This window comes from Pteropus vampyrus, unplaced genomic scaffold (assembly GCF_000151845.1).
Source record: "Pteropus vampyrus isolate Shadow unplaced genomic scaffold, Pvam_2.0 Scaffold86, whole genome shotgun sequence".
Taxonomy (NCBI): Eukaryota; Metazoa; Chordata; class Mammalia; order Chiroptera; family Pteropodidae; genus Pteropus; species Pteropus vampyrus.
Window position 1 is genome coordinate 558,649 of NW_011888867.1, and position 18,452 is coordinate 577,100.

At 53.4% G+C, this 18,452-nt stretch overlaps 2 protein-coding genes across 2 annotated transcripts in view; both read right to left on the reverse strand.

The window, feature by feature from the left end:
- PADI6 (peptidyl arginine deiminase 6) overlaps window positions 1-2,046 on the reverse strand; it is a 22,242-nt gene extending 20,196 nt beyond the window's left edge. Inside the window, exons 1-2 of the mRNA XM_011363597.2 lie at window positions 1,937-2,046; window positions 972-1,166 (exon numbers count right to left, since the gene is read on the reverse strand). Of these exons, the coding sequence (XP_011361899.1) occupies window positions 972-1,166; window positions 1,937-2,028 (287 nt within the window). The 5' untranslated portion in view covers window positions 2,029-2,046. The remainder of the gene's footprint in view (window positions 1-971; window positions 1,167-1,936) is intronic.
- A 4,004-nt stretch (window positions 2,047-6,050) lies between these two features.
- Window positions 6,051-18,452, reverse strand: part of PADI4 (peptidyl arginine deiminase 4) — a 27,581-nt gene continuing 15,179 nt past the window's right edge. Inside the window, exons 8-15 of the mRNA XM_011363598.2 lie at window positions 17,529-17,640; window positions 15,905-16,012; window positions 11,255-11,409; window positions 10,128-10,266; window positions 9,791-9,893; window positions 8,935-9,005; window positions 8,530-8,670; window positions 6,051-6,626 (exon numbers count right to left, since the gene is read on the reverse strand). Coding sequence (XP_011361900.1) covers window positions 6,393-6,626; window positions 8,530-8,670; window positions 8,935-9,005; window positions 9,791-9,893; window positions 10,128-10,266; window positions 11,255-11,409; window positions 15,905-16,012; window positions 17,529-17,640 — 1,063 coding nt within the window. The 3' untranslated portion in view covers window positions 6,051-6,392. The remainder of the gene's footprint in view (window positions 6,627-8,529; window positions 8,671-8,934; window positions 9,006-9,790; window positions 9,894-10,127; window positions 10,267-11,254; window positions 11,410-15,904; window positions 16,013-17,528; window positions 17,641-18,452) is intronic.

The following is an 18,452-nucleotide window of genomic DNA, read 5'->3' on the forward strand; positions in this document are numbered from 1 at the left end:
GTCATCTGGGCTCAGCTGGGACACATTACAGCTTGAATTCTCACCTGGGAGATGCATAGTTCTTATCTAAGTGTGCTACCTGCCTCTTAGGTAAGTGCCTGCCCCGGGCACAGCGCGTAGAATGGGTATGTAATACCCAGCTGAACCCTCTGCCAACTCACGGCAGACCACTCAGGCAGGTTCTGCTGACAGGGGTCCCCTAGTCCTGAACGTGCTTCATAGGTAGTTCTCATCCTCAGTGTCACAGTGGAGTCGCCTGGACATCGGTAGCTGTGGACTACCGATGCCATTAGCCCACCCAGGTTGATCTAATTGGTGGGTGTGGTGGGAGTTGGGTATTAGAGTCTCTGGTGATTCTAATTACTCTGCAAGAGTGATCTTCACTACAGAACCCTTAACCCCCGATGGCCCTGACGGCCTGTTCCACTAGGTGGAAGTCAACCCCCGCCTGCCACAGATGCCCCATTAGGAAGGCGGCTTACCCAGGAGAAAGGGCACAGACTTAGGCTTAAATCCACTCCAGTTACGCTTAGGTCACACTGCGCCTCATGTAAAATGGGGCAAAGCCAACCTCTTGAAATGTGACAAAGTACCAGAACATAGCACGTATTTAATACACATTAGCTCTTAAGTTTCATGAGGATTGCCACAGGCAGAAGACCAGCCTGAGCCAAAAAGCCCATTTGAGTTCTGCCAAAACCTTTTAAAAGCCTGACTTTAAAAGCAGCTGCTTTGGAAGCCAGCCCAGCGTGACGGTCAGAGGAGGTGGACATGCTTGAGCTTGCATGCCGATTACTGGCCTGGACAGGGCGCTTTCTCTCAGTGCCTCGGTGTCTTCATCTAAAATGGGGACATGGAGTGCCGCCCACCCCACAGGTTGGTTGCAACCATTAGAAAGTCTCAGACGTGCGAAACACTTGGCACCGAATTTCATAGACTCATAGCCCACGAGCTGAGTTAGCGCCTCCCACTCCGGGCCTACCTTGTCCCCGTCGGTGGCAGGGCTGGGGGACGTCATCTTGACCAGCACATCCATGGGATCGGACAGGGACCACCGGGTCGTGGCAGGGTCCTCGCTGGTCGTCACCGGGACTGCATTGCGGATATCAACCAAGACCCCCGGAGAGCCACTGACGGTGAAGGACTCGCACTTGTGCGGGGCACACCTGGTTTGCCCAACACGGAGACAGAGATAAGGGCATGAGAGTCTTATCTTCTCAGCCTAGGGTGCAGCTGGCATGGTGGGGGTGGCTCTCCATTCTCTCCTCAAGGTGCTGAGGCACCCTGGTTTAAGGTCAGGGCCGTTTTGGGGTCCTAACACGACTTCAGCTTTACTCCTACCATCCCCTACTCCGAGGACCCCCCACACCCCCCTTATCCTCCCTCCAATGAGCTCTAGCCTTACCTTCCCACTAATGCTCTAGAAATCACCAAAGTTATGTCTTATTTATAAACTCTCAACTCCCAATGAGGAAAAGCCACGAGGGATCGCTGTAGGGGAAAAAACACGGCCTAGGACAATGAGGTCTGTCCTGTGACCCTAGGGAAGACCTGGTCTCTTGTTAGTGCAATGCCTCCCCCCTGAGCCTCCAACTTACAGGGGTCTCCCTTGAGACCCAGCCTCACCCCCATTTCACTGGTAAGAGGACCAAGAGAGGGCACGGCACTTGTTTCTAAGGCCCCACAGCCTGTAAGGGGCAGAGGCAGGATTTAGATCTGAATCCTGCAGCATCAGGACTAGAAGGCCCTTAGACACCCAGATGAGGCTCCTAGAGCTAAGGCAGGATGACGAGGTAAGATGCAGAGAAGGGAGGGAACCCCAGACCCCTACACAAACCAGGGGCGGCCCCAGGAGAGGAGCCAGGCGCCAATCTCCCTACTCGGACCTGCTTCCCCCTGCCCCTAGCCAGCCCTGGCAGTGCCCTAAGCTGCTCACCTACTGAGATCCAAGCAGATTTCTGTGCCCAGTACACAAATGGCATGTTCAGGGCTGTCCAGGGACAGGTGGATGATGCCCTGGAAGGCCATGGCACTGCCCACCAAGCTGACCACCCTCACCCAGCACAGCAGCCTCAGGTGACCCTGGAGCTCCCTGCTGTCCTCCCCTTTTATGGGCTCAGGGCCTCTCCAGCCCACCCCCTTGTTAAGGAGGCTTCAGCAGCTGCCCAGGAGTGACTTTCTCCATCAAGGCTGCAGAGGAGCAGGTGGGGTCAGAACCGCTTCATCACTCATTTATTAGGCAGCCAGTATCTGCAGACACAAGGCCCATTCGAGGCTGTCTGCTTAGGTCTCTGCCCTTCAGCTGGGAGAAAGAGGGGCTCTAGAACTAGCAAGCTGGCCACAGCACTGGAGAACTGACTCATTTGGAAGCTGTCAGGAGCAAGTGTCTGGGTGGCAGCAAGTGGCAGCAACACCAGGCTCTGGAACCTCAGATGTAGGGGTGGGGATGGTTCAAGGAAATTGACAAGGCAAGCCCTGTAAAGTACCGAGCCACGGGATCTCCACGCTCTGGTGGTTGCAAAAATGATCACGGGGGCTCGTTAAAGTTGTAGCTCCTGGGCCTGGCAGGTCTGTAGTGTGGTCCAGAAACCTGGGTTCCATCCCCAGGTGAAGAGGAGCAACTTGTCCACCTCTGTGTCACCAGCTCCCAGCAGGGGCTGGGCAAGTGTCGGGGCGGGGGCGGGGCGGGGCGGCGGGAAGGAGGAAGGGAGGGGCCTGTGCTGAGCCGAGTCCACCAGCTGCTCCTCCTCTCCACGGAGCAAAGAAATGAGAACTTCCGCTCCAGCCCAGGGGACGTACCAGCTAACTTTCAAATGGTGCTCATTTTATGTTTTAGGGGAACGTTATGGTTCTTCTCGAATAGGTACCACATTCATGTGGTTCCAAGTTCCCTCTCCCTCTGTCTCTCACCCATTCAATCCCCTTATGTGGAGGCAGCCAGTGGCACCCATTTCTTCTACATCTTTCCAAATAAACATTATGCATCACCAAGCAAACTTGTATGTATATCGTCTCCTCTTTATTTTTACATAAATGATGGTATATGCTACACAGTATATACCATCAATACCTTGCTGTGTTCACTTTCATAGTATGACTCAGGTCTTCGTAACAGTACATAAAGAGCATCTTTATCCTTTTTATGGCTGTATATTATTCCACAAGGGCTCTATCATATACATAAACATTTGTTTTCAGACTTTTGCCCTGACACTTGATGCTACGATGAGCAACCTATATTAATAGCATGGGGGATATAAGTTGGGTACTGAGCGAAGACTCCTTGGTCAGCCAGGCTTGTTAAATTCAAGATTAAAAGTAGAAATATACCTCCTTGGAAGTTTCCAGAATTCGGCATAACTGTCAGGGGTGGCTTTGTTTTGGGGAGCCCTCGAAGGCAGGGGGTTGGCCGAGAAGACCCTACATCCCCCTCTGGTTGGGTTGAAAGTGGCAAAATTAATCAGGCAGGAGGTGCTCCACATGTGTATGCTCTCACCACCCACACCTGCCCGCCCATCTGCTCTCACAGCTGGCCAGAGATGAGCTGGAGGGAAGGGATCGTTAGATTGGGGAGGGGCTGCTGAGGGCTGGGCTCGGGGTTCTGGAGCAGAGCGGCCTGGGAGCTCTGTCCCGCCCCGCCCTTGGGCAGCTCTGCCTTGTGCCAGGGCTCTGTCTGAGCAGGGTGGGGAGGGGCACCCTTGGTGTCTCTGGGCATGAAAAGGACTTGGTGAGATCTAGAGCAGGTCTTGTTCCTACTCCCAGGAGCTTCTTTTTCACCACCAAATCCCCAGCACCCACAAAAGAGTCCTGGACATAGTAGATGCTCAATCAATTCTTGTGCAGCAAATGACAAAATGGTCCCTACCCCCTAAAAACATAACCCAGTGGGCATCTACGAAGCTCTCCAACTAAAACAAGGGGTTTGCAACTGTAAAGCAGCTTTACATGGACGCCCACAGCCCCTCACGTGCTCGTTCAGTGTAGAAAGTTCTCCAATCACTCTTCAGTAATCAAGTCCCATGGTCACTCTAAGTCACTGTGGAGGACGCTATGGTACACCACCTGCTCCCCTTGACCCTTCAGGGCAGATGTAATCATTCACCCAAATGCTGGGAGTGTTGGCTTTTAGCAGCTCATAGCGAGTCCTCCTAGAATTGTCTACCGCCTATTCCCAAGGCTGTGCCCCCTCCTTGTGGGCAGCTGAATCCCATGTGGCGGACAAGGCCAGGCTGCTTGTCTCAGTTCAGGAAAACGCCGAGGGCCCATCCCAGCCTCCAAGCATCCCATGGGGTTACCGGAACGCTCTGTGGCCAGTACTTCACAGCTCATCACCTCCCAGGTGTGGATCCTGAGAGCACCCCCAAACCTCCTGCAGGCAAACCTCTCTCTCAGAATCTGTTTCTAGAAACCAGACAGAAACCAGTCACCAATTCAGAAGTTCGAAAATTGAACCCCACACCAAAGAAAACCTCCAAACTCGGTTTTATAAAGTTAAGTTTTTCCCCCTTTTTCATTAGGGTTGCATGGAGGCAAAAAGCTTAGAGCTTCGGAGAGGGGACATTCAACTCCTTTCTCTCTTCTGCCTGCTGCAGCTGGCAAATGGTGGTCCCTGACCTGTAGTGGGTTGCGTAATGAACCCCCAAAGATATCAGGTCCTAATACCTGCCATCTGTGTTATCTCATTTAGAAAGAGCCTTTGCAGCTATGACCAAATTTACAGGTGTGACTGGGTCTTCGAGATGGGGAGATTATCCTGGATTATCTGGGTGGGCCCTAAATGCAACCACAAGTATCCTAGTAAGAGACAGAGATTTGACAGACACAGAGGAGAAAGCAATGTGCCCACGCGGGCAGCGATGGGAGTGATCTGGCCACCAGCCAAGGCAAACCCGCAGCCACCGGAAGATGGAAGACGCCAGGAACAGATTCTCCCCTGGAGCCCCCCGAAAAGACATCACCCTGCTGACACCTCGATTTCAGCCCAGTTCCGGAAGACTCCTGGCCTCCAGAACTGCGAGAGGATACATTTCTGTTGTTTTTAGCCACTTAGTTTATGGAAATTTGTTACAGTGGCCTCAGAAACTAACCTGTGACAGCTGGGGGAGGGAGGTGGGTTGGGAGTTAGGGAAGAGAGGGAGCAGGAAGTTCTTGCTCCGAGGGCACAAGGTGGCCCCAGGCTCTGTGGGGCTGGGACGACTTAACAGTTGGTGCTTTCTCCATGGGAGCTTCCCTGGTTCCTTCACAGATGCCCCCTACCCCCCATGAATGGCTGGGGGTGCTCACTTGCTTTTACCTCCATGTAAGATCTGCTTTAGCCTCCAGCTTGTCTGTCAATCTTTCTGCAGCTCCAGGAAGCTAAGGAAACTTGGCTTCTGTCTGAGGCCAGTTGCTGCTCCAGGCAGCCCTATCGGTCAGGTTTTGGGACGACCTCACGCCAACTTCCTCTTGTTCAAGGCGCCCTTTCTGGTCCACAAGAAATACTGCGCATCTTTTGCTCCAGAGAAGCGCTTTTTCATCAGGTTTATGAGGCCTTTGTCCTTAGTGCAAAGGCAGAGGCTTCACACATCCATCTTTTCCACACTCGTAGCTCTCCACTGTGAAAACGGTGTCGCCAGGGGTTTCCTGAGCATTTCAGGCCCCATGGAAGCAAAATCTGGCCTCGATTTTAAAGATCTTGAGTCATCTCGTTTAATTTTTACAGCGGAATCTAAGTCCCTCTGTCAGGACCATAAAATATATAAAAAGGACACAGAGGGGACTAATGACTTTATTCCACAAAACCCCGTGGCTTCTGTTACGCACCACATCCCCACAGGTAGCCTACGGCAAGCCGCAAATAAGAGGGAAGAGAGCCCACTTTATGGGGCTTTCAAGCTGGTGGACTGGAGATGACAGATGGGCGGGGCAAGGGGGGCTCACTGATGTCTGGGCATGTTGACCTAACAGTCAAATCCTTATGTCCCCCTCAGGCTCTCGCATCACCCCTCTGCTGCCTTTTTCTCAAAGGACAACATGAACAGGGATACAATTCTTAGGCACGCACGGGAACACTGGCCTTCAGCACATCCTGGTGGCACTTACAAGTGGATAACATTCATGGCAATGAGTGAGTGGATAAATGAATGAATAATACGAGCGACAGCTTCACCTCCCGTACAAAGGGATCGTAAAATTTTATTGCAGCTTCTCACAGCACGACTGAGTCTGCAAAGCCAGGACCATGGTAGCATCTTCGGAGGGAACACAGGCGAAGGAAGCAAGCCACTGTCCAGAGTGGTCACTCTCCGGGGAGCCAATATTTCCCCAGGAACTCTTGCTATGCTACACTGCAGGGACCAGCGCCTCTGGCCAGGAGCTTCCCAAAGCAGAGGACACTGGAGGGAGGGATGGGCTCAGGGCACCATGTGCCACCACTTGAAGGGGAAGGGCTGGCGGCGCACGTTGGTGCCACAGTGCACCTCCCCGTGTCGAAGGTGGTAGCTGTAGAAGTCGTCGATGAAGGTGCAGTGCAGGCCCAGCGGCTCCAGCAGCGACCGCACCTTCTCCTCCAGGCAGCAGCGGCCGTTGATGATGGGCCCGAAGGGCTTGGGGATGCCCAGGTACTTCCCCAGCACCAGCATGTTCACCTGCAGAGGTGAGACTCCAGGTCAGGGGTGGCAGCGTGCAGCCTGCATCGCTATCCGTGTGTCCTCTCTTTCTCCTGCCCTTCAGAAATAAAGCCCTACTGCACAGATGAGGAAACTGAGGCCCACACAGGTAAAGTGGGCTACCTAAGGCCACCCAGCGAGTCTAGGATTTACACCCAAGTCTGTCAGACTCTGGGGTCCATGCTCCTTCCCCACCCACCACCTTCTTGAAAACTCTGTTAATTGGGCCCAGCTCAAATGTCCTCACCCTGTGTGAAGCCACCTGTGGCAATCAGTCATTCCTCCTCTATGTTCCCATAGCTCCTAGCACGGTGCCTGACACATAGTAGGCACTTAATAAACATCTGTTGAATGGATGAATGAGTGATCACTTTTGTAGCACTTTCTGTATATTATGACTTATGCGGATGACTATTTCCTCCATTATATTGGGAGGTGGCCTGGTGAGATGGAAGGACCAGGATTTCGGCTCCAGGCCAATGTGAGTTTCACAACCAAGTCTACCACTCAATAGCTGTGCGACCTTAGACAAGTCACTTCACCCCTCTGAGCCTCATCGGCAAAATAAGCCCAACACGTTCCCAGCGCTATGACAATTAAAAGAGAACACATATGCAGAGCACTGTGCCAGCACACAGTAGGAACAGAGTCAGTCTCCAGGGCTCATGGATCATGGAAGGGGCATCTCATTCTCTGTCACCGCATAGATGCAGCCCACCCTGAGTGGTCTGTTCTCTGCCTATTCCATGCCCATGCCCACACCCCCACCTCCCACTTCGGGCTCCAGAGATCGTCATGGCTCAAGTTCAGGCTGCCTCCTATGGCGATCAGTCAAACAGGGAAGGCAGAGTCAGCCCTCAGCGATGCTGATTACTTTGCTCGAGATGCCTCACCTCCCAGCCATCGGCATCAGCTTTTTCTCCTGAGCTAGGAAACCCGGCTGGGCTAAATGGGCGAGGAAATGGATGCTTGGGGCCAAGGAGTTTTATTCAGGGGGTGAGAGAAGGGTGCCCCCTCAAGCCATGTTTTGGCCCAGGAATCCTTTACTCTAAACAAAATCTTTTGTAGAATTCCAAGGCATAAATTAGAAAAGATCCAAACCATTGGATTTGAGGTACTGCCTGGGAACCCCAGAGTCCCAGGGAACCCAGTTTGAAGGCCACCGTGCTCCCCCCTGAACTCCGGCAGGAGTGGGTGCCTGAGGGGCCCCAGTAGAAACGGGCGAAGTTGCTTCTTGACTTATGGGTATTCTCTGAAGAGATAGAGTAACAGGGCAGAAAAGAAAAAACATAGTAGATGACATAAGATGATGCTTGGGGTCACAGTTAAAAGTTCTCGGCAAAGCTGGGATCCCCTTCAAGTCCACCGTTTAAACAAGGGAATCCTGCCCAGCACCCAGCGCCTGCCTCACCCCCTCAAAGAGGCCTTCCTGGACCACCCAGTCTGAGGAGGTGCCCTACTGTCAGGCCCTTCATGGAGCATGACTCGACCTGAGAGTGTCTTATTTGGTGCTTGTCTGCCCAGCTCCACTCCCACCTCACCTCACAGAGAAGCCCATTTGGGGCAGTGCAGCCTGGTGGTTAGAGCATGGGCTCTGCAGCTGGACCCCTGGCTCTGAGTCCAGCTCTGAGCCCAGCTCTGAATCCCACCTCTTGCCAGAGACCTTCCCTTTCTGTGCCTCATCTGTTAAGTGAGGGTGGCAATATTGTCTGACTCCCAGGGTGCCTGTGAGATGCCCACAGGGGCTCTGGAACCCAGATGGGGCCATGCAGATGAGGAGACAACCAAGCGTCCTGGACCTGCACCCAGAGCCCAGCTGGCCTCTCTGATGCCAGGCCACTGGCAAAACTAGGTGGGCCACCTCCGAAGGCCACTTCCTCACCATGTTTGGGAAAAAGGCTTCAGCCTTGAGGGTCCCTGTGGAGTCTGAATGGAGCTTGAAGAGCTGGGGGATGTCCACGATGTCCTGCTCGGTCAGGCCCAGCTCCCGCTTCAGCACCTCCCGGTTCCAGTCGATGCAGCTCTGGGTGAGAGGGAGGGTGGTGGGTATGGCAGGGGTCAGCACAGGCAGGGCTCCAGGGGGAGGGCCAGAGGCGGAGTGTGTGTTCCTATAGGGGTAGTGAGCTCTCCATACACACATTTACCCAATTCCCAAGGCCATTCACCACGGAGCCAGCACAGCCCACGGAAGGCCCTGCCTTGTGCCTCTAATCTCAGGGGAGGGGGCTGGGGGTGGGGGTGTCAGCTCTGCCGGGCTGTGGCATCTCCTGGGTACCCAGGCTGGTACCTCCACATAGGAGTTATGGTCTCTCAATTTCTTGTTTGACAGGATGTCCTTTATTTTCTGCTGCTTTTTTTCTTTCATGAAGAAAAAGAACAAAATGCAGATGAATTCAGAGGTCCGTTTCCCCCTTGCCAGCGGATACGGCGGAGACCCAGTTTTCCATCTACGAAATGGGGGCAGCCTTAATTCCTAACTAACACAGGTTTGTTGTGAGCATCTGAGAGGCAAACGCCTTTAATAAAGTATTTGATTAGGGTACGTTCTTCTTAAAAGTGTTTCTCTCACTCCCTTGAAGTCTCTTGTCTCCATTTACTGAGGCTCAAACAGAGGCCTGATGCCACCACAGATATCATTAGGTGAAAACTCTCAGCCACGGAGGTTTCTCCGCCTCTGACTCTGGCCCCTGTCTGTGGACTTTACTGAAAAACGTTAATATTTTATTCTGCGTTTCAGCCAGATTGAACTTTTTTTTCAGGTCCTCGAACTTATCTTCCTTCCTCCTGCCTCTGAGCATTTGCATTCACTGTCTGGAATATCTTTCTTTCGTCCCACCGCCCCATTTGCCTGACCAACTCCTGCTCATCCTCATGCTCCTGCTTGGTCTTTGCCTCCTCCAAGAAGCCTTCCTTGAACTCCTCCCAGACACTTTTCCAAAGCTCCTGTGTTGTAGTTGTTTTCTTGGCTCGGTTGCTCTGGACTGTGAGCCCTGAAGACAGGGAGCTCTGTTCATACAGCATCCCCGGGCTCACAGTAGGTGCTCAAAAACTATCTGTTGCTGAATGATTCTGTCTGACACTGGGAAACCACGTGAAGGCAGAGGAAGGTGCCCGGATGGAAGAACGAGGCATGACCAACTTACTCTTGACCCCTTCGAACAGCAGAGCCTCTCCGTGTCCCTCATTCAGCTGCTCCTGGAACAGTTTGAAGCAGGACCTGGGGCTGGCCAGAAGCAGCCGGAAGCCCTAGAGGCAGAATCACTGGGGTCAGAGGTCAGTTTTGCCCATGAGGCTCCCAAGGAGGAGGGCTTGGTGGAGGAGGGCTTGGTGGAGGAGGGTGCAGGGGCTTGGACCCAGGCTGGCACCTCCTCCATGCCCCCTCCTGCCAGCAGGGAAAAATAGAGTCAGCTCAGTCCTCCTAGGCAGAGTACGGAGCACAGAGCCGGGCTGGGGAACCCAGGGACAGCCCCCACACTGCACCTTGTGTGCTGGAACGAAGCTCAGGAACTCGTCCACGTGGCCCACAAACAACCAGTCGGAGTAGAGTTTCACAGGGGCCTGCACCTGCTGGGCGGCGAGGAAGTCCTGCAGTGCCTGGTGCATCTCCTGGCTGTCAGCCCTGCCCACACAGAATTAAAAGGGTGTTATGGGAGGGGGCGAGGGGGCGACACGGAGGTCTCTAACAGGACTGGCGGCTTGGCCAAGGGGTCAGGGTGCTCCTCCAGGAAAGGGAATCCAGAGCCTGGGATGCCTTTATGATATTTCCTGATATTTGAGGAATCGAAGAATTTTTCAGCCCATTTTTATTGGAGAAACTGAGGCATGGAGTCAGTGAGGTAAATAGGATCAGAGCTTAGCCTCGGAAATCACTGCCCGTTGACTCAGCCTAGACGCTGGGTTGGTGATCTCTTGTTAGCTGTGTGGCCCTGGGGACATTCCATCGCCCTCTGAGCTTCAGTGTTCTCCAAGGTCCTCCGCATCGAGCCCTTTGCTCTTCCTCTTGCTCTATCTGTTTTAGCCGCTCTGACCTTCTCGAACATACTAAGCTCATTCTTGCCTCAGGGCCTTTGAACATGCTCCTTCATCTGCCAGGAGCCCTCTACCTCAGATCTCCACGCAGCCATGTCCTTCCCGTCATCAGGCCTCAACTCGAAAGCCCCCTCCCTAGAGATGCCTTCCTCGGTCACCCCGACCAACCCGGGTCCCACTCCTTCTCTGCCATGCTCTTGTTTTGTTTTCTTTACTATTCAAAATGATCTTATTTATTCACTTTTCTATTATGTTTCTCCCCCACTGGAATAGTGGCAGGGACTTGTCTGTCATGTTTATGGCTGCATTCCTTCCCAGCTCCTAGCATAGTGCCTGGCACATAGCAGGTGCTCAGCAAATATTCACAATCAAAAGAATATAAGTGGCAGAGCTGGAAGTTGAACTTGGGTCTATTGAGATCTTAAGCCTTGTATTCCTAGGCCTGTGCATTGATTCCTCTCACATGCCCTAAAGTTTGCGGAGCCCTCTTGGGTTGGGACTACGCAGGGAAGGCTTCTGCTGCTATTCCAGAGCCTCCCTGGGTCCTGGCCGCCCCTCTCCGCCCCTCCCCTCCTCACCTGGGGTAACTGCTGTTCCCAATGAGAATCCTGCCCAGTGGGTACTTCTTCTTCCCAACTTTGACGGGGGGGCTCACTTCCAGATTCCCAAAGGAGTCAAGGTCGGTGACACCCCCTGTTTGGGGACCTCGAGTCACGTAGCCAAACTCTGGACCCTGAGACGGAAGAAGCACATGCTGAGAGAGAACTTCCTGCCTGGCGAAGAGAGGGTGGGGTCCGAGGTTAAAGAGTAATTCTGTCACAGGGAGGAATTCAGTGCCTGTCAGCGGCTGGCACAGAGCAGGTACCATTATCATTTGTGGAATGGTGAAGGAATGCCAAATCGAGTGGCAAGAAAGGGGACAGCATTTTTTGAGTCTCTAATACATTCCAGCTGCTTCATAAACCTTAACTTGGGCGATAATAAAGAATCTGTAAAACATCCCTTTTATCTTCATTTTGCAGAGAATTTACTAAGCTCAGAGTGGTGTGTGGCTTCTTCAGTTCCCATAGCCAGTTTGTGGAAGGACCAGGATTTGAGCTGTCTCTACAGCAAGCTTTCTTGGTCCACATCCTGAGTGGGGGCCTAGAACGAGCTTCTGGAATGGCTATGACCTCTCCACACGGATCTCGGTGAGAAGGCCAGGTGGGTGACACACCTCTCAGCCCCTGTATTAGTTTCCTGCTGCTGCCGTAACAAATCTGGTGGCTTAAAACAACACACATTAATTCTCCCACAGTTCGAAGGGTCAGAAGTCTGAGGTCAGTTCCTTTGGGCCAAGATCAAAGTGTGGCCAGGCCGGTTCCTTCTGGAGACTCTCAGGAGAGAATCTATTTCCTGGCCTTTTCAGCTTCTTATGGCTACCTCAGCTGGTGGCCTCCTCCTTCATCTCCAAAGGGCATCACTCCAATGTCTGTTTCCATCGTCACATGTTTTCTGTCACCCTGACCTCCATCCCTCCCTCTTATAAGGAGTGTTATGATGACATAGAGCTCCCGCCCCCCCAGATAATCCAAGATAATCTCCTCCCCTCAAGACCTCTAATTCAATCCCACCTGCAAAGCCCCTGCAGCATCAGGTTCTGAGGATTAGGATGTGGTCGTATTTGAGGGGCCATCATGCAGTCTACCATGCTAGCTCCAGCTTTCTACAAATCGATGGTCTGCATCCTGGGGCTTCGTGGGGGCCACGGACGCCCTGGAAGCAGATTCCAGATTGTGAGCTTGGGCGCGTTTTGCCGAGGAGGTGAGTAGTCTCAAGGTCAGTGATTCCACTAATTTAAAATGCATTCTTTCCCAGTCCCGTCCTCCCTTTCTGCTGAAAACCTATCCCAACCTGACTTCCGCCCTCACTCTGCCATCAAACTTGCTCTCATCGAGGTCTTCGTGATCACACAGCTAAACCCAACGGGCAATGCCCAGGCCTCGTCTTCCTTGCCCACCAGCAGCATCTGAGTCAGCGGGTCACCCCCACTCCCTCCGCTCACTTTCTGCACTTGGCCCTGGGGACCCCGTGCACGCTGGGATCCTCCCTCGCTGCTGCTCCCGCTCATCTCCTGAGCACTGGGGGCCCCAAGGCCCGGTCCTCGGCTCCTTGCCTTCTGTAGTTTCACTCTCTCCTCTGGTGCTCTCGCCCAGTCTCGTGAAATGCCGCTCACGTGCTGACAACCTCACGTTTATATTTCCAGCCTGCTTTTCTCTCCCAGCCTCCAGGCACGGGTCCACTGCTTGCCCGATTCCCCGCATGGATGTTGACTAAATATCTCCCACTTGCCCCGAACGGAACTGCTGACCCCTCCTCCACCTGCCTGTCACAAAGGTCAAAGCCCGATGTCACCTTTGCCCCCTCTCCTTCACATCACACATCAGTCAGGAAATGCTGTGGGCTCTGACCTCAAAACGTATCTGGAATCTGGTCACTGCTCACCCCCTCCCCTGCTCCCCGGGTCTGCGCCCCCTTCAGCTGGTTCCTGTATCGGCCTCCTTCCCACTCTCCCCGCTCCTGCCCTTGGTCTTTGCCATCTGTTCTTGACGTGCAGCTGAGGTTCCCTTTGATACATCAACCAAGTCATAATCTCCCTCTTTTTAAGACCCTGCAATAATTCCGCAGTTTCTCCGATTCTAAACAAATGGCCTTAAAATGGCCAACAAGCCCATGGGACCTGTCCTCCCTCCACACCCCATTCCCACCCGCTCTCTGACTGCCTCTTCTGCTTGCTCGCTTTGTCCTACCCCTCCTGGCCTCCTTGCTAGTCCCTGAAGCATGCTCCCGCCTAGAATGTCACCTCCATGAGGAGTGGGGGGGGCCTCGGCTTCGCGCACTGATGTATTCCAAGTGCCTAGAACAGGGCCAGGCAGAGTACGTGCTCAAAGGATGTAGGATGAATGAATGACAGATTCATCCAAGTCACTGTCCTGGCTGTCAGCATGAGAGAGGAGTAGTTCCAGAGGCTGCAGGCTCAGATTTCTGCAGGCAAACAAAGGGGTGTCCACTGTCTGCAGAAGTCGTCCCCCAAGAGTGGTACATGCAGGGGAGACTCACAGGTGCCACTTGCTACAGCTTCTGGCACAGACTTGGAAAGGTGTTGCCATTTCAGGTGTCCTCCATTCTCTGGTTTGTCAAAGATTAAAGTCCCAGAGTGGCACGAATCATCCCTTAACACCTGCTAACGTCCCATTTAACAACAGAGAGCGAAACTGTGGCTCAGGGTTTTGCTGTCACTGGTATCGAGCTGGCATTCTTTTGCGTTCATTCTGTTTAACGTCATGGTCGCCTCCTATTTATGGTAAGTGCTCCTGATTTTCCATGTACGGCAGTGGCGTTTAATTTACTGACACTGCCTTACGGGCCAAGTATGTGTGTGTGACGCTGTGTGCTAAGTACCTGGGGTACAAGAACAGGCTCCGTGGCCTCAGGCCCTGCCTTTCAGGTGCTTACATTCTGCAGGGAGGCAGACAATGAAAAGTGAATGAGTAGTCAGTGATTTATAGCAAAGCACTTGAGAAGAAGCCAACAGGGTGCTGTAGCCGAGAATGCCAGGGGCTGGGGTGGGGTGTCCTTCCATGTCAGATTGGCCTCTTGGAGGATAGCACTGAAGCTCAAATCGGAAGATTGAGAAGAAGCCAGACACGTGAACTGGAAAGAGCATCGCAGGCAGAGGCCACTGGAGGTGAGTGCAAGCTGGGTGCATTGAAGAACAGCAAGAAGCCAGTGGGGCTGGAGCCAGGTGAGGGACAGAGAAAGTGGCCCACAATGACATTGGAGAATGGGTGGGGCGTTGCCTGTGCTGAGTGTCACTTTTATTCCAATTCCGTCCCTGAGTGATTTGAGTCAGAATGCCGCAGACATACTTGGCTGAGAGGCCATCACAGCCCAACTCCATTCAAGGCTGTTTGTGGGAAAGGTGAGGATACCTGTGCCGAGGTGTCTATCTGTTCCTCTGTCCTGCAGGACTCTAGAGGTTTGGCTATGACGTCGAAGAATCTAGCCTTTGTCACACTTGGAACATCAAAGTAGGAAGCGAACAAAGTGGGACTGAAACCAGTAAAAGGGCCAAAGTTTAGTGGCACCTGGCTACTTTATCCCATTGCTCCTGAAACGAGATTAACCTGATTCCATGGCAGAGAGACACCGTGAACCCGACAAAATCTTTTCACCGGCACCACTCCACTCAGGACAGTAAGAAAGACTAAGACAGGTTGCTGAGTTAAACTCAGATTTCTTTTCAAAGCCTCCCATGGGCCGCCTCCCCTCCCCACAAGGTGCAGGCTTCTTCCTGGAAAGCCATTCGCCACAGCAACCCTTGCACCCCACACTCTTTCCTGTTTTTCCTGGGTGCCTGGAGTCAAGGGGCTGTCACCTGTGCTCTCTCTAGGAAAGCATGGAGCCAGACTGGCCTGGTTCGCATCCCAACTTCTCCCTTCTCTTTGCGCATGACCTTCAGAAAGCTGCTTCGCCTCTTTGAACCTCAGTTTCTTCATCTCTAAAATGGGCCTAGTGATAGTATATACATTAAATTTGTCGGACAAATTAAGTGAGCCAGTGCACGTAAGAATTTAGCACAGTAACTGACACAGAATGCATGCTCAGTAAATGCAATATTATAATCTATGCTGAGTTTGCAGGAAACTGCCAGGCTAGTCAAGCATAACTTAACAATACGTCACTCCCACCCTAACCCCCAAACGCATATAGAATCTTCAGCTGATGAAGTCATGTTCAGGAAATGACCACTCTGATCCTAAACCTCCCCCTCCCCATGTCCCAGACGGAGCACCGCCTCCAGACCCTGAAGGCCAGACTCCACTGAAAGTACAGAGCCTCCAGCTGAACGTTGGCGAAGTTTCCGGTCCAGGCCCCACCCTCACCTTGCAGCAAGAGTATCTTCAGTGGAACAAGGACGCCCAAGCCCGAACTATGTCCTCGGAGGATTATCTTGAGGACAAGGTGAGCTCACGGCTGGAAAGGGCTTTGGGAAAGAAAGAGCTAGATCTCACCATGGTAATAACAGAAATAATGGCCCATCTGTGTGATCACTGCTTGAGCAGACATTGCACTGTTGGGAGCTGGGTCACTCGGCGGAGGGAAGGGGGTTGCGGGGAGATAGGCAATGAGGAAGGAGGCCTCAAGGCAAGGGGGTGTCAACCACTGGTGCCCCCACCGACACCTACCAGCAGAGATTTGACGGGAAACTCCTTCAGGCCTCTGTTCCTTGGAGAGTCAAAGACGACAGGCATTGTCTTGTGCGGGGCTTGGATATAGCCAATCTCTATTTCATCCTGGGCAGAGCGAGAGGAGGGGAGGCTGGTACCCACGCCGCCTGGGTCTTGGCATCCAGCGCAGGGATTGGCGGCGTGGAACCATCCACGTTCTCTTCCCCTTGTGGCCAAGGGCGAATTTGTGTGTGATGTTGGACCCCAGAGGAGGGGCTCAGAGAAAGCAGAGCTTATTAAAGTGCTGTGAAACCCTGGCGTGCCCTTCACTCCCATTCCTGGCGAGGGCCCCGGGTGCTGCGGACCCATGGTGAGCCAGCCTCAGGCCCTGTCCTCCTAGTGAGAGATCCCAAGAGCTGGGGAACTAGCATGTTAGGAGGTGATAAAAGGGGGCGAGGGGTCTGCTGGACAAAGATGGGTGGCTCCTGCTGGGACTAGGAGCTCAGAGAAGATTTGTGAGCAAAGCACTGCTGAGCTGAGGTCTGGAGGCCAGGGGTAGGCGTGGCCTTCCCCTGCAGCGGGGGCAGGTTAGGCCCTGGCCCAGCTTATAGGGCAGAGTCAGGGAAAGCTGAGGAGTGAATCAGGTGCAAATCCTGCCTGTATTCCTGCAGGCAGATGTGATGATGAACATAAATCACATCAGGCTGGACCATATGAAATTGTCATTCTTATAGGTCAAAAATGGTGGCAGATCAGCCGTTTCATATGGTTCAGCCTGATTAACACAGAGGGGATGATGAGAAAGGGAGAGAGGGTGTTATATGGGGGCTTAGAAGAAAAAGGAATGAATTCTCACTGGAGGGATTGGGGACATTTACGAAGGGGGTGCCTTCCAGCTCAGACTGGACATGCATGATTCGGACGTGGGGGATGGGAATGGGGAGGGCTGTCGGAAGGAACAGCATGGGCAGAGTGAATGGCATGGAAGGCAGAGTCCTGAGCAAAGCAAGGGTATAGCAAGGAGGTTCGGCTCTATTCACCAACTGCCCACTGGCACTGCCCAGTGCCAAGCACTGGGGTGCTGAGCTGAATGAGACCAGGCTCAGCCCTCAGGAAGCTCACGGCACAATGGGGGAGCCTGTATGGAAACAGACGGTGAGACAGGAGGCAGGCTGGCCCTGGGGGACGGGGGTGGCCAGGTTGGGAGAGCCCTGGAGGCAGGCCGAGGAGGAGGAGATGGGAGCCATGGAAAGTGCTGGAGGAGGGGTGTGGCCTGGTGTGGTGGCAGAGCCCAGAAGGCCAGCTTGGAGGAAGGGCCACTGGAGGGACCAGTTGAGCTCCAGCCCCCTGAGCTTTGAATCATTTCTAGAGGTCACCTGAGAGTTTTTAAGCAGGAAGGTGGTTTTCATCCTGGTGACTCTGGTAGGCACACAGCGGCCTGCAGTAAATGCCAGTTGAAACACCTGCCTGAGTCCTCTTATGAGAGGACCCTCAGAGGCTTCTAACTCCCTGCCTGTCCAAGGAAGGGTGGCCGGCGAGGCGATAGGCCAAGCCCCCTGGAGCCTGGGTCCCCCAGCGGCCCTTGACCTCAGGGCCATTCATCCTGAGTGCTCCAGCCTACTCATCCCACAGGGCCTCGTACTTGCATCCACTGGTCATCCATGCTCTCCTCCAGGGAGCAGATGGTCAGCTTGCAGTTGGCCTTCTTGGTCAGAGCAGTCAATGACTTCACAAAGTCCTCGTTTTCAAATATCCTAGAAAGAGCAGAAAAGAAGCTCTTTAGTGTTCTGGAGTCAGTGGCCAGTGGCTTTGGCCCGGGAGCAAGCTGGACCCTGCAGGGTTCCTGGGGTGGAACAGGAACTCAGGCCTGGTTGGGGGGCACACAGTGGGTGCTCAGGAGTTGCTTGTGGCCTGAATGGAGATGGCTGGTTCATTATGTCTCTCTGCCTTTTGCGAGCATTATCTTACTGAACCCTCGTGACAATCTATGAGAAGAACTAGCAGGTATCTCCTTCTACCAAGAAGATAGAGTGGGGAGGTCAGTGCTCAAGGTCGTGGCATCTAAGGACAGTATTGGGATTTGAACCCAGGCCTCTCTGGCTTCCAGCCAGTGTGCTGATCACCAGGTTACACTCTCACCTCTCTATCCCAGAAGCAATCAGAGGAGAGAGGAAGGGCCCCTGAGACTCCTGCATACCTAACAGGGGCTCTTAGACTGCGGGATGGAGGCCCACACTCCCCAGAGCAGCTTGTTAAAACGCAGGTGGACCCATCCCCAGAGACAAGACCCAGCTGTCAGGGGTTGGCCAGGAACATGCATTTTGGATGAGTTCCTAGGGGTTTCTGGTGCAGAAATTCCAAGGGCCACACTCTGAGAAACTCTGGAGGCCTGGCTCATGGACTGAGAGCTCTCACTTTGCAGTTATAACAAATTCTAGAGGCCCCCAGGAGCTAAAGCAGCCTTCGGCCTGCATCGGGGCAGGACAGCCACAAGAAAAACAGCAACAGTAATTTCCCCTGCCTTTTAATGGCTCCAAACAAGCCACAAGCCCTCAGCAAGTCACAG